At 42.4% G+C, this 14683-nt stretch overlaps 1 protein-coding gene across 4 annotated transcripts in view; it reads right to left on the minus strand.

The window, feature by feature from the left end:
* The window catches only part of ubr4 (ubiquitin protein ligase E3 component n-recognin 4), a 195760-nt gene that overhangs the window by 83209 nt on the left and 97868 nt on the right, over window positions 1-14683 (minus strand). For 2 of the 4 annotated variants that reach the window (XM_085967120.1, XM_085967123.1), the window contains 11 exons: window positions 14282-14314; window positions 11762-11825; window positions 11374-11508; window positions 10689-10863; window positions 7844-7984; window positions 7219-7340; window positions 6830-6941; window positions 5401-5531; window positions 4394-4571; window positions 3549-3653; window positions 600-737 (listed from right to left, as the gene is read on the minus strand). In XM_085967120.1, coding sequence (XP_085823246.1) covers window positions 600-737; window positions 3549-3653; window positions 4394-4571; window positions 5401-5531; window positions 6830-6941; window positions 7219-7340; window positions 7844-7984; window positions 10689-10863; window positions 11374-11508; window positions 11762-11825; window positions 14282-14314 — 1334 coding nt within the window. The remainder of the gene's footprint in view (window positions 1-599; window positions 738-3548; window positions 3654-4393; window positions 4572-5400; window positions 5532-6829; window positions 6942-7218; window positions 7341-7843; window positions 7985-10688; window positions 10864-11373; window positions 11509-11761; window positions 11826-14281; window positions 14315-14683) is intronic. The other 2 variants (XM_085967121.1, XM_085967122.1) reach the window with 2 other exon arrangements.

A 14683-nucleotide genomic window follows, 5' to 3' on the forward strand; every position in this document is an offset into this window, starting at 1 on the left:
CCACTACAGGGTTACTATGGTTACTGTGCACATGCATTAACCACTGTACAGTTATACATTTTGGGTCCTGTAAATCACTTGATCCTTTCATAATTTATTAATTCCCATTAAAAATGGTGTAAACTGTATCAAATTTTAATTCATTACTTACCTAACATTGAATCAATAACATATTACTGTACTAGAAACTGTGAGTTAATCACAAGCGTGTTTAATTTACTTTTCAAGGCCCAATTCCAAATCACGTTGGGTGGAGTGAACTGGGGTTTTAACAAGATGGTCAATCCGTGAAATAACAGGACATCAGGAGCTCCAGTAAAGCGGCTGAGGCCAGATTGGCTGGAGAGGATGGAAAGCACCTGTGCAGTGGAGACTCAATGTGGAAGAATATATCCAATCCTCAAAATATTCTTATAACTACAAAAGCTAAAAAGTAGCTAATGCTTGGTTTGCAAAAAAAAAATATGTACTGCCACACAGGGATCCTTTACAAAAATCCAAAGTTTTAAACTTGGCCTTCTTAAAGTGATGATTATATATTCCACCCTTTTTATTTTTAAACTCTAACATCTCACTGTGCGTTTAGGCCAATCTCTTACCGCTGTGTTCTCCAGCAACAGAGTCAACAGCACTGCCACCGCTCTCCGATCCCACACTGCCACCGTGCTCTGCTGGTGATGTTCGCAGCGTTGATCCATCCGTTGCCGCTGTGCTCCCTTCATCATCAGAGGCTGGAGCTAAAAGCATAGCAACGGCTGTTACAGGTAAAAACACCACATTTACAAACCCTGAGCACAAGCACAGACATTTGAGACAAACACAGCCGCAGGCCATGGGCTTGGCACGGCCTTCAGCAGCTTTTCAATATTGCAACAACTGAGAAGCAACACATGATAAGCACAGAATGGTTCTAGCACCTGGTCAAACTACATAAAACCTCCTCACATGAGACCCACAGACCGAAAAAAAACACTTCACTAGTTTGTGGAGCAATGCCACATTAAACAGAAGCCCCCTGTCTGTTTAACACCTACTTGAAAAGGCAAAAGAAACTTGGACTGAGGATGGGCTTGCTTGGCGACTACTGGTATTGTTCGACTCTTCTGGGAAACTGACACTTCCTGTTGTCACACAGACTGTTCATTCAACATATTACAGGAAACTTTCGATTTACCGGCACCTAAATAACCGGAAATCTCGGTTAACCGGCAAAATTCAGGAGTAGGTTCAGGTAACTTTTATTACTTGCCTTCCTCCATTTGTTGCTGTGCAAGGGTGTGGCTGCAGCTGTTGCTAAGCTACAGAGACGCTTGCAACTTGTGGCCATTGTTCTGAAGCTGTTGCTAGCTCCGTATCTTTTACTATAGCTTTCGGTTATCCGGAATTTTTGATGAACCAGCACCACGTCGGTCCCGTCCATGCCGGATAAAAAAAAGTTTCCTGTAAGTACTTCACTTCCATTCAGCTTCCTATATTAGAGGCCATTTACACAGTGGACATCAGTGAGTGATCCATCGCTGGATTTAAACTCAGTTTTGCAGAAATGTAAGAAGTCATTAAAATGGAGGTCAGTTTCTAAAAGCTGGTTCATTTAGTTTATTGGGGGTTGTAATTTTATAAGTAACAGCAGTGATTATATGGGGAACAGAAGTAGGCTCGGTGCTGTGGAAGAGCAGAGGGATTTGGGGAAACAGGTTCACAGCACATTAAAGGCAACACCTCAGGTAGATAAGGCCTTAAAAGAAGCTAATGAAATTCTAGGTTTTATAGAATACAAACACCAAACGGTAAGCTGAGCCTATATAAAAACTTAATAAGATCTCAGTTAGAGTACTGTGTGCAGTATTGAGCTCCACACTATAGGAAGGACATTGAGACTTTAGAGAGGGTACAGTGCCGATTCACTAGGATGCTGCCTGGTATAAGGAATTATGAATACAAAGAAAGACTTAATTGAGTATTTTTTGTTAGAACACAGATCAATATTACAGAAGTGTTTAAAATTATGAAAGGATGGGACAGGGTAGATAGAAGCAGACTGTTTCCAGTAGTGAGGGGGGCCTAGATACGAGGGACCATAGGTAGAAGATCAAATCTCAGAGTTTAGAACAGAAGCCAGGAGAAACTTCTTCACACAGTTGTGAGGCTGTGGAATTCATTCCAGGGTTAGTGGCTGAGGCAGAAACTGTCAACTTTCAGGATTAGACTGGAGAGGTGGATGAAGGGAAATGGGAACAGGGTGAGTAATGTGATTGGGGATATTTGCTCATGCGGAGGGTAAACGCCGACATGGACTGTTTGGGCCAAATGGCCTGTTTCCCTGTTGTAGCTTCTATATAGAGCCATGTGCTCAGAGCACTTCCATTCTGAAGGATATACATGACTTTGTAACTTGCAAATCACTTCTTCCAGTATTTGACAGAGGAGTGTATTTGTGAGTAAACTATTCAATAGTACTCGTTTTAAATGCTGGGCTCCAATTTTACTCCATGTTATTTATTTAATCCCTCTTACAAGAACATAAGAAATAGGAGCAGGAGTAGGCCATATGGCCCCTCGAGCCTGCTCCGCCATTCAATAAGATCATGGCTGATCATCGACCTCAACTCCACTTTCCCGCCCGATCTCCATACCCCTTGATTCCCCTAGAGTCCAAAAATCTATCTATCTCAGCCTTGAATATGAAGTAGCTGCATAAGATGTAAAGTCAGAACGAAACCAGCCAATCAGAAACTTAACCCATCCGTGCCTAGCACTTCCATTTTACGTTCCATATCCATCTGTAAGTCATTCACAGCCACATATCACCCTTCAGCCAGGAAGTGGGATCATCTGGGCTAGAGTTCACCACAACCTATCAATCTCTGTCTGCGATTCATACAACGTGAGATTTGATTCAATTGGGGCAATTCAAATGGGAATCATTCTCTTGACCTGCAGGGTTGGAAATTGACAGGACTCCACCGGAGACCCATACGGAGAGAGTGCAGTCTGACACAAGCACAGAAAGTGAAGGCTTGCCTTTTGATCTTTTTATTGGGAGTCAAGTGCTCAACTACCTGAACTAACATCAAACGTCTCTGAGCTGGGAATTTTTAATTGTATCAGGACCAATGTTCTCGCTAAGCTACGTGGTCACGCGGCAGTCTGGAGGTCCCTCACAGGCTGCTCACTAGCTTTTACATGGAAGAAACCGCGCCTGCGCGAAAATTTGAATGGGCCATGCAGTCAGTTAAAAAGCATGAAAAAAAAATTAGAGGGAACGCTGATCAGGACATTTTTAAGTTTTGAAATCTGTTAACGCTATCTTTAATTATAATGAACTACAGTTGTTATTTATAAAAACTGCTCCATTACTTTTAATCTGCTTCATTTTATTTCAAAACAATTTGTGACCATGTCTCCGCTATACCACCGAGCCAGGCTTAAAACCCCACCCTGAATCATACTGTCCAACAACGACTGATGTCATGAAGGCCCAGATCAGAAGCTCATGCAAACTCTTTTTTCCCCTATAGATCTGTACCAGATTTAGCCAATATAGTTACCAGAGGCTGTGGTATCAGACAGCGTGCCTGCATCCAATGACGAGGAGCTGGGTGCTTGCCCAGACAGTCCCAGGCTCTGTAGGCCCAGTGCACTGCTGCTGCTACCTGTTAAGGGCAAAACTCAGTATCAGAAACATATTCACACTGCAGATCCCAGGGAGAATATACTTTCATACACAGAACAGAATGAGGACTGAAAAATCTAATTCAGGAAACCTGCACTCAATCAGCATGACATCATAAGCAAGATGCTGAGTCTATGTTTACACAAGCAGAGCCACATTGCCTGGTTTACAGTAACCGGAATATTTCTTTCAAGAATCAATAAAGCGTTTAATTACAAAAATAGTTGCAACAGCATCCATCAAATCCAGAGTGGCAGCACCCAGTCAGTGCAGTGTACGATTTCACAGGCTTCAAATTCATTCGGTCTACAAGCTCTCTTATCATCAGTCTGGCCAAAGCAGAGATTAAACAAGCGTGAGTCAAAGTAACAACCCAATGTGACCTATGCTGAATCCAGGCTGCCTAGCTCCGACAAAGGATCACCACCTGAAACATTAACCTATCTGTTCTCTTTCTTGCTGCGTACTTCCAGTTTGATTCCAGGTTCTGAAGAAGGTGGATGGGCCAAAGGGACTTTTCTCATTTTGCTTTTTGTTTTTGGATTTCTAGCATTTGTAGCTTTTTTTAAAAAGTTTTTATTTTGCTGGAATTGGGTTTAAGAAGCTTTCTTCATTCTGTTCAGTCCTTTGCAAGTCAGCCAAAACGACTGAGCAGATCCCGAGTCCCCCAATCCATAATGCCCCAGACTCTGCAGATGGATCAGAGCAACTGCGCTGTACCTTGTTGATCTTGCTGCAGGCTAAGTGCAATCGCCAGTTCCACCATCGTCTCATCATCTGCGTCTGGAGGGATGTCCAGCATTGGTGGGAAGCCCTCCGCTCCCGCCAGCAGTGCCTCTAGCGGGGAAGGGTTTCCATTAGTGACATTTTCAGCCGACTCCAAAACCATTGATTCCGACTGGGAAAGAAGGGAAAAAGGAACAATCCTGGTCATAAGCAGATTGGAAAAGCAGTGGGAGATTTATAAGATGCAAACTTTATCAAAATTATTACTGGTGAAAAATATTTTTAAAATGTTTTTCACAGTACGGCCACTTGGCTCATTATGTCCACTTTCACTACCGTGGAACTGAAGCAAGACATGTTATAGTGACAATATTACTTGTGTAAAATGTAAAGAGCTCTGAGCTCTTTTTTTCCATCAGTTCTTCCTACAATTTTACTTCTATCGTCTCATTTTGGAGAAAATCCACAACAACATAGCATCTTTAACGTATTAAAACCTTAAACAGCTGCCTAGGCCCCAAGCTCTAGAATTCTCTCCCTAAACCGCTCTCTCCTTCTTTAAGACGCTCCTTAAAACATACCTCTTTGACCAAGCTTTCGGTCACCTGTCCTAATATCCTCCTTATGTGGCTCGGTGTCAAATTTTGTTTGATAATGCTCCTGGAGATGTTTTACTACATTAAAGTTGCTGCATAAATGCAAGTTGTTGTTGCATTACTATCTGGCACTTTAAACCTAGGGAACCATGGGCAACAAACTACTTGCATAGAGTGCCACTGTGCTGTGCCACAATGCTGCGGTCAACTTCAGTTCCACTTTCACGTCAATTACATCCTTTGTGGAAAGCTACAGATTACTGCAATTCTTGGCTGTATCTAGAGCTGCAAAGGGAGATTGGAGCACGGCAATTTCTCTATGTGCTAACTATGATGAGTTCTATTCTTTTCTTCTCGTCCTTTCGACAGTGGACAAGACACCATTGATCTTTTTAAGATGCTTACCACCATCTCAAAGTCTCCGTGATCCACTTCACTTTGTTCCTGACTTTCTTGACGGATATTTTCACTGCCTGCCATTCCCGATGGTTGCATTTTATCATCAGCATCATCATCATCGTCGTCATCTTTATCACCTGCAGAACAAATGGAGACAGATGCTTACACTAAAATGATTCTCCCTGCAAACCAATGTACTGTGGTCATTGGCTCTGAAGATCCTGTTCTTCTAGTATGGGCTCCAGTCCAGAGAACATAAGAAATAGGAGGAGTAGGCCATACGGCCCCTCGAGCCTGCTCTGCCATTCAATAAGATCATGGCTGACCTTCTATATCAACTCCACTTTCCCGCCCTATCCCCGTATCCCTTGATTCCCTTAGTGCCCAAAAATCTATCGAACTCAGTCTTGAATATACTCAACGACTGAGCCTCCACAGCCCTCTGGGGTACAGAATTCCAAAGGTTCACAACCGTCTGAGTGAAGAAATTTCCCCTCATCTCAGTCTTAAATGGCCAACCTCTTATCCTGAGACTGTGACCACTAGTTCTAGACTCACCAGCCAGGGGAAACAGCCTCTCCACATCTACCCGGTCAAGCCCTCTTAAGAATTTTATACATGATGTCTTACACCTCAATGCAAAGTCACATGGACAGGAAAACATCACAGCCCAGTGTGGGCAGTGCCCTGGTGCAGTGTATACACACTTACACATGCTGGCGTTCTAGTGTCGCGTATACACACTGACGTGCGCTGGTGTCCTGGTGCAGCATATACAGACTGTTATAAATCTCATCATCGTAAAGAAACTACTCATGAAATAACACTGGACGGCCAGCTGGTGGCGCCGTCCAAGGAGTATAAATACTCAGGCGTGGGCCCAGCTTGCCCAGGGACATTCTGTAAGACAGGAACTATTGAAGTACAACTGGACCTCCATGTTTTGAAACAAGTTAGTTAAAGCCTTGCTTTATACTCGAGCCAAGTGTGGAGTGAGTTTTATTACGTCCCATACTGACTGTTGCTGGTGTCCTAGTGCAGCATATAAACAGACGTGTGCTGGTGTCCTGGTGCAGTGTATACACACTGACGTGCGTTGGAATTCCAACTCAGCCCTTGCAGTGATAGATTCAAGAGCTTTATGTAGCAACAAATTGTGCAGAAATAGTTTTCCAATACTTTTATTCAGACAGGCAAGGTGAGATGAAAGATACATTTCTGATTATCACAAAGGATCTATTTTTTGGTCCTTTAAACAATACAACAGGAAGGTGGCCACACTTGCTTCTTAACTCACTATTTTAAGGCTTTTAAATGTGAATATTTCAAGTGTTTTTGTGAACATTAACAGTCCTGGTAACTAGACATTATAAGACACATTACTACATAGCATCACTCAATTTGCTAGACACTGGTCAGATCACTTGTTCCTTACCCATCGGGGTGTTGCTGCGAGGAGGGGAGGGCAGCGTGACGTGCCTGCGCTTGCTCCGTGGTCTCAATACACGAATCAGCGCCTGTTTACAGGCAAAACTCACCGATTGGTCCTGTGGAAAACAATTCAGACTGATTGAGATACAGAACACTGGCTCGTGCCAGGCAAAGACATGGATACTGCCCCATCACACAGATTAACAGCACCAACATGATCAAACAAATACCACCATTTAACAACTGTACAATACTGCTGAATATATTCACACTTACTCTTATTCTTTAACCCAGTACCAAAAAGGTGCTCATTGCTCACAAAATGTTGCTGCAAAATCGACTGACCATAATCAAAAAAACAAGCATTACCTTCTGTTAAATAGGGGTACTTACAGGACACAGAAGCATCTGCATATAAACCTTTGCAGCAGCGTTGATGTAGTCTAGCTCACAGGTACAATATCCATGGATAATATCAATCAGTGCATTAACTGTTGCCTCAATGTGAGTCAGACCTGAAGAGGAGAACGAAGACTCAACTATGCTTCGACAACATTTTTACTATCGACCAAATCTCCCAGTACTTGACAAGTATTTCAGTGCATAAAGCAGGTGAATCAGCATTGTACAGATACAGGTGTTTACTGACATGGGGAAATGAAAAGTTACTTTTTTATGTCACTGATACAAAGCTCTCCCACTTTATAAACAGGCTGATCTCAGTATTTTATTTTGAGAAAGTATTCAAGATATCTTCAAAGATGTCACTAGCATATTACAACTCAGTGGCAATCATATTTAGTATTATAAATATTAGACATTGTGAAATGAGAATGTTTCTTTCACAAAAGCACCAAAGGTTCAGTGGGAATTCTAGCTCCAGTTTTAAACTTACGAGTGACCGGTGGCTAGAAGTCTACTTCATTATATTTTGTCTATGGCAAGCTGTGCATTACTTTTTTGACTCACTAAATAAAGGGGTTGAAACATGCAGTCATTGTGTGATTGTTTGTCTTACCGGGTAGGCAGGCTGGAGCCAGGAATGCATTCTTAGGTTTGGAAGCGTGGAGTCTCCAGAAATGAGTGACTAACTGCATGATAAAACTGCAGCCCTCAATTTCTGCATTCCTGTGGACTTGATCTCCTTCATCTGTTCCTTCTAGAGAAAGGATCAAGTCAGTAATTGGCTTTAATGCAGAATAAGACATTTTTAAAATCTGCTATTTCATTGTATCTGCCTCATCCCCAATTTTTTCTTTGTTCATTTAAGGGATGTGGGCGTCGCTGGCAAGGCCAGCAATTACCCTTGAGAAGGTGGTGGTGAGCCGCATTCTTGAACCGCTAAAGTCCTTATGGTGAAGGTACTCCTAACAGTGCTGTTAGGCAGGGAGTTTATGTTCTTCTTACACTTCTTTGTAGCGGTTTGATACAACGGAGTGGCTTGCTAGGCCATTTCAGAGGGCAGTTAAGTGCCACCCATATTGCTGTAAGAACGGCACGTTTCCTTCTCTGCAGGATATTAGTGAACCAGTTGGGTTTTTACGATAATCCAACAGCTTCATGATCGCCATTACTGATACTAGCTTTTTATTTCACATTTATTTAATTTTTTTTTTTTTTTTTTTTAAACTGAATTCAAATTCACAAACTGCCATGGTGGAATTTGAACTCATGCCTCCAGATTATTAGTCCAGGCCTCTGGATTACTTGTCCAGTAACATAACTACTGCACTACCTGGTCATTTAAATTGAAGTGTATTCAGCCATTGGTTGAATATGGTCACATCGAAGCGTGTCATTTGTCTTGATCTGAACTAGTATTAACACTGCAGGCATTCAGATTAACTGCCCAGCACTTCAACAGGATGCTCCATCAAGTCTTGTCTGCATGCTGATGGTGGTCTAAGTGCAGTGGGTTGGACTCCACACGCCAGATAACCTTTAGTTAGTATACAGAACACTTCTGTCGGATGAGCGACTTGCCAAATTTGTTTTTATTTTATCTACACAGTAAGACTTCAGACCTGGCAGATCATTATTCACCTACCTGGTAGCAGCTATTACACCACTGTAAAGATTAAAAACTCATTACTACCAACAGCCAGCACTACTGTCCACCCAGAGCAGTTAATGGGTGCTGCTGGATAAGTGGAAAACATTCACTTTGATTGTGGTTTAACCGGAGGTGAAACAATCAGGTCCGGTGAGTATTAAAAATATACTGCTCAGTGCCTGGAGTTCCCCTTAAATATCCTGGCCATATTGCACATTAGGAATCAGAACAGTTCAAAAATCAACTCGTGTGTGCAGTGTCAGCACCACAATCCTATTGTAATTGGTCAAAACTGGAACAAGGGAGACCAGTGAAACCTGCTGGCGTTTGATAAGATGGGTGAGTACTAGCTCACCATTTCCACTGCCTATAACATGATCCCACACAAAACACATCTTTATCTCCCCTCTCCTGCTTTCCAGAGGGACCATTCCCTCAAGGAAACCCTTGGCCATTCTTCCACCAACCCAAGGTCCAGCTGCCAGTCCCATCCCTTCCCCACGCAACAATAACAGACAGAACACCTGTTCCCTCTGTCTCTTCCTACAGCATTGTTCCTTCTGTACCAAGCAGGCATGTGTGTATTTCTTCTAATCTCTTCATAAGAGCTAGTGCACAGTACAAAAAGAAATTTAAAAGGCTGATGCAATGTTGGTCTTTATCTCAGGAGGCATCGATGCTTCAGATGTACAGAGCCCTGGTCAGAACCCCGCATTCCGTTTTGGGCTCCTAACTTCCACAAATATATATTGGCCTTGGAAGGGGTACAGCACAGATTCACTAGAATGATACCAGGGCTTAAAGGGTTAAATTATGACGAAAGGTTGCAAAAACTTGGTTTGTATTCCCTTGAGTTTAGGCAGGTGAGCGGTGACCTAATTGAGGTGATTAAAATGATAAAGGGATTCAAAGGGTAGATACAAAGAAACTATTTCTCCCGATGGGGGAATCCATAACAAGGGGACATGATCTTAAAACTAGAGCGAGGCCATTCAGGAGTGAAATCAGAAAGCAAATTTTTTCCCCCGACGCAAGCAGTAGTGGAAATCTGGAACTCACCGAGTTAAACAGATTTTTATTAGGTTAAGGACATCAAGGGATATCGATCAGAGGCGGGTAAATGGAGTTGATGTATTGATCAGGCATGATCTAACAGAATGGTGTAACAGGCTCGTGGGGCTGAATGGCCTGCTCCTGTTTCTATATAACATAGTTCTGGTGGGGATCTGCAACTGAGGTGTTGGCTATCTTTTCTCAGTTGCTAATGGGCCTGCTGTGTGTTGACAATTTCTCGGTTTTTATTTCAGATTTCCTGCATATGCAGTTTTTATTTTATTTTTCCAGTGTTCGCATGTGCATGCATGTGGGTGTATGTGTGCATGCGTGTGGATGTGTGTATGCCCATGTGCTCCTTTCCCACACCGTTCCACTCACTTAGCTATCTTCCTGCCATTTTGCTCTTTTATTATCTTTTCATTGTCTCACTAGAATGATGTTTGCGTACGATCCGCCAGTTTTCACCTCTCTCCAGCTTTTCAAAAACCTTTTAGCTGGACAATTAACCAATTAACCCCTCTCTGTGGCAGGAGTCAGTACTCGGATTCTTGATTTCTGCTTTTCTCTTTCCCCCTCCACCCTACCCATCTTGTTCAAGCTGAAGAGGCTCATTTCTCTTCCAGTTTCCAATCCTGATGAAGTGTCTAGATTCAGAACATGAACCCGTCCTTTCTCTTTCTTGATACTGGTGGATCTGCTGGATATTTCCAGTATTTTCTGCATTTGCTCACCTCACCCACATATGCAGGCTCACCTTTATCAGATTGTGGTGCTTTCAACTCCGTGAAGTGCACAAGGTTATTGGGTCGCATCATCGCGATGGAACGCGCTGTGATTATTAGCCGTTGGAACACTTCCGGGTCAAGGTCACGACCATCCTTGTTCCAAGTATTCAGAATCTGCACAGCATTATTCAGCAAAGCCTGATCCTGATCAGACAAGGAAGAGAAATGTTTGAACACATCTTGCTGATGATATTGTAATTATGCTATTCAAACATTACAAGCCAGATGAATGCATGCCCTACTTTCACACACCCTTTTTCTGCTATTCAACACAGCACTTGCAATACAAAGTATCTGTTGTTGCAGCATGTTCTCGTAAACATGGTGCCATATATTCTCCTCCTGAGTTGAGGAATGAAGCGGACAAGCCGAAACAGATTTTGGCATCAGAGCTTCGCTGATGCCATCACCACCAGTTTGAAAGCAGGGCAGCTTTAGATCAGCCCAGTGCTGCCTGACACTGCTCAGAACACCTTATCTACAGCCCATCCAATGATTGGCATCGTGTTCTTCAGTCAGTGGAGCTGATGCAGCAATAGCCCCCACTCCCGGACCCATAATAAATGCATAGCCCCGTAGATGCAGCCAGTGCTTAATAGACAGACTGGTTTCATACAAGTGTGTGTGAAAAGCAATTCACGAGGTACACGTCACCTTGTGATTGTGATAACTGCCACGACTGTTGTGCAGACTTGCCAGCAGCCCCTTGGTTTGCTGTTGAACACTGGGTGGAGTTGGCATCGACAACAACGTAGTGGCCAGTTCCAACGCTGTCTGTTTATTCTTTTCCTGTGAGAACAGACACAGTTACTGTAAACACTCTCACTCCCCTTCTCCAAAAGGTAAATTTGTATATTTTAGATTTTACATCAATTCTCCTGATCCAGTAACCAGTTCTCCAGCTATCCTCAGATAGAACAAGTGGGAAATGAAAACCAAAAGGAATTTCTATTAAACAAAGAGCCCCTGCCCAACAACTTATTGATCAAGGAAATAGCACAGACCCCTTTCTCCCCCTGAGTCACCAAGGCAAGTAGTTTACCTTTTCAGTTGAGGATCCAATAGCAAAGCAACTTTCCAGCACTTCCATGGAGCTCACCACCAGCCTAAAGAGAAAGGGAAGCATTACATTCCCACTGCTGAACTCATTATTGGGAGAGGGAGGAGAGCTGCTTAATAAACAGTACATAAATGGGCTTTGATACAATCTAAAGCAACAAGCAGTATCTTTAGGATTACTCCATTGTTTGGTTCCTCTCACATAGCTCTCCTTCCAGCAGAAGACTGAAGAATGCCTCCAACAAGCTGAATACTAACAACTGATAACCAAACTAACAACATTTTCCTCCATTTGCCTTCCTTATTGCTTGCTGTACCTGCATGCTAGCTTTCTGTGTTTCTTGCACGAGGACACCCAACTCTCTGAACACCAACATTTGAAAGTTTCTCACCATTTAAAAAATATTCTGTTTTTCTATTCTTCCTACCAAAGTGAATAACCTCACATTTCCCCACATTATACTCCATCTGCCACCTTACTGCCCACTCACTTAGTCTATCTATATCCCTTTGCAGACTCTGTGTTCTCCTCACAGCTTACTGTCCCACCTAGCTTTGTATAGTCAGCAAACTTGGATACATTACACTCGGTCCCTTCATCTAGGTCATTAATATAGATTGTAAATAGCTGAGGCCCCAACACTGATCCTTGCGGCACCCCACTAGTTACAGCCTGCCAACCTGAAAAAGATCAGTTTCTCTTCTGTCCATTAACCAATCCTCTATCCATGCTACTGTATCACCCCCAACCACATGAGCCCTAATCTTTTGTAATAATCTTTTATGTGGCACCTTATCGAATGCCTTTTGGAAATCCAAATATACTACATCCACTGGTTCCCCTTTATCCACCCTGCTAGTTACATCCTCAAAAAACTCTAATAAATGTGTCAAACACGATTTCCCTTTCATAAAACCATGTTGACTCTGCCTAATCATGTTGTGATTTTCTAAGTGCCTCGATACTACTTCCTTAACGATGGGTTCCAGCCTGTGCACAATTCCTTAACAGGAAAAAAGCCATTTGAGTTTTATGTTTTGGTTGAGAGTTCAAGTCCCACATCAGGGACAATAAATGCAGCCTTGCCAGTGAAGCCCACACCCCAAGAATGATTTTTTTTTAAATCACAACTATATACTTAGAACATTAATAGCACAATTTGATACAGTTCAGATAGTGTGTTTAGAAAAGTTAAAGTGAATATCATTATTATAACAACATAACACAATTTAAGCAGCAAGCGATGATTAAAAGCTTTAGATAATAACTTCCAACACAGAATCAAAACTGCAACAGTAACAGAGGAGGGGGGCAAACAGATTCTGGGTGAATGGAGACAGTGCTGAAGGATTACAGGCAGAACTTTATAAACCTGATATCCAGCAGACAATATTGGGGCAGACACAGAAAGTCAAATCCAGAAATCATTACAAGCCCATGTCTGTTTGAAAGATCAACTCCAGCTGTTTGCCTTGTCACCACATCACTCAATTCTTTCTCTCTAGTCGCTGAACCCATTTATGCTATCGGCTTCAAATGGTATTTGAACCCTTCACGATAGTGAACAAGTTGCCAGTGTACTGACTCTCTACCAAATGTGTCAGCTCCATTCACAATCTTGAAAACTTCAAGATCAACTGGACATCAGCTTTACTGTTCATCTCCATGACCTCTCAAAGGGCAATAAAAGCGCTCCGATGGTCAGGTGACCAGTGTACTCCACATGGAGTCTGACCAATGCCGTATACATCAACAGTACAATATCCCTCCATTACTGCAACCCTGAACCTTCTTTGACTTTTGTACTGCAGCTAAGGACAAGGCTGAGTTTCATATATAGCCACTATAATTGCAGCAGCACACTGCCCCACTCTTCCATTTAGAACATATTTCCTCTTTTGGTGCCTGGCTCTCCTATTTTACTCTTATCCACATTGAACTTCATCTCCCATGTACGAGCCTAGTTAACTATAATGGGTAAATTCTTCTGAATCTGGTTGTGTTGTTTCTCATTCTATGCCCTTCCTTCTATTTTGTTATCATCTGCTAAATTATGGAGATTTTACTCCAAACTCTTGTCTAAGTCATGAACATGAAAAACAGCAAGACTTCATGTTAAGTATGAAGCTCCAACACTCAATTTACTCTAAAAGGTACTTGTCAATATAACCTCTTGCTGAGATAGAAGAACAAAAACACCAACAGCTCTAAAAACTAAACCAAGTGATAGTGCCACAGGATCTAACCAGCCAGCAAGATGCAGTTATTCACACCCACATTGATGGAGCACTCGAGGTCAATCCGTATAAGACATGTGACATGACTGGAGACGATTTCACTGAATCCAGGACACATGTTTAAATCAGTGTTATTTTGAAGAGCACTTCAGGATCAAATGTCAAAAATGTGTGTGGTTACTGCTGTTTTATACAGTGAGATGTCACGAACACAAAGACACAAATGTAAAAGAGAACAGCATAAAGAGAAAGGAGGGATACTAACCGGTCTAAGGAGCTCAGGGGCTCAGTCTCACAACTTTCAGGGAACAACAGAAAAGAAAACCACATGAGAACTTTAAATAAAGTAAACACAATCCTTTTACCACTTTAGAAAAAAAGTGAGAGAGAAGATGAGCAGCCAGGCATGCAGAAACTGCACACAGAGGATGTGGTAGTGTCATGCAATGCGATTGCTGTGAAACACTTGGCCATCAGCACACAGCACAGGGTCCCCCACAGAAAGATGGGATGTCGGTGGAGATGGATTATTTGCAGTTCTCAGCTTTTACACCTACATGATACTATTCACTGCACTACCTGTAATTGTGGAAATGGACTCATTAAGCACACAAACACTTCTACAATTTTCAAGATGTGCAAGTGCATGGAGAAACCTCAGTGGAGA

This window comes from Somniosus microcephalus, chromosome 25, assembly GCF_052327205.1.
Source record: "Somniosus microcephalus isolate GS21.2 chromosome 25, FLI_Smic_1.0, whole genome shotgun sequence".
Lineage (NCBI taxonomy): Eukaryota > Metazoa > Chordata > Chondrichthyes > Squaliformes > Somniosidae > Somniosus > Somniosus microcephalus.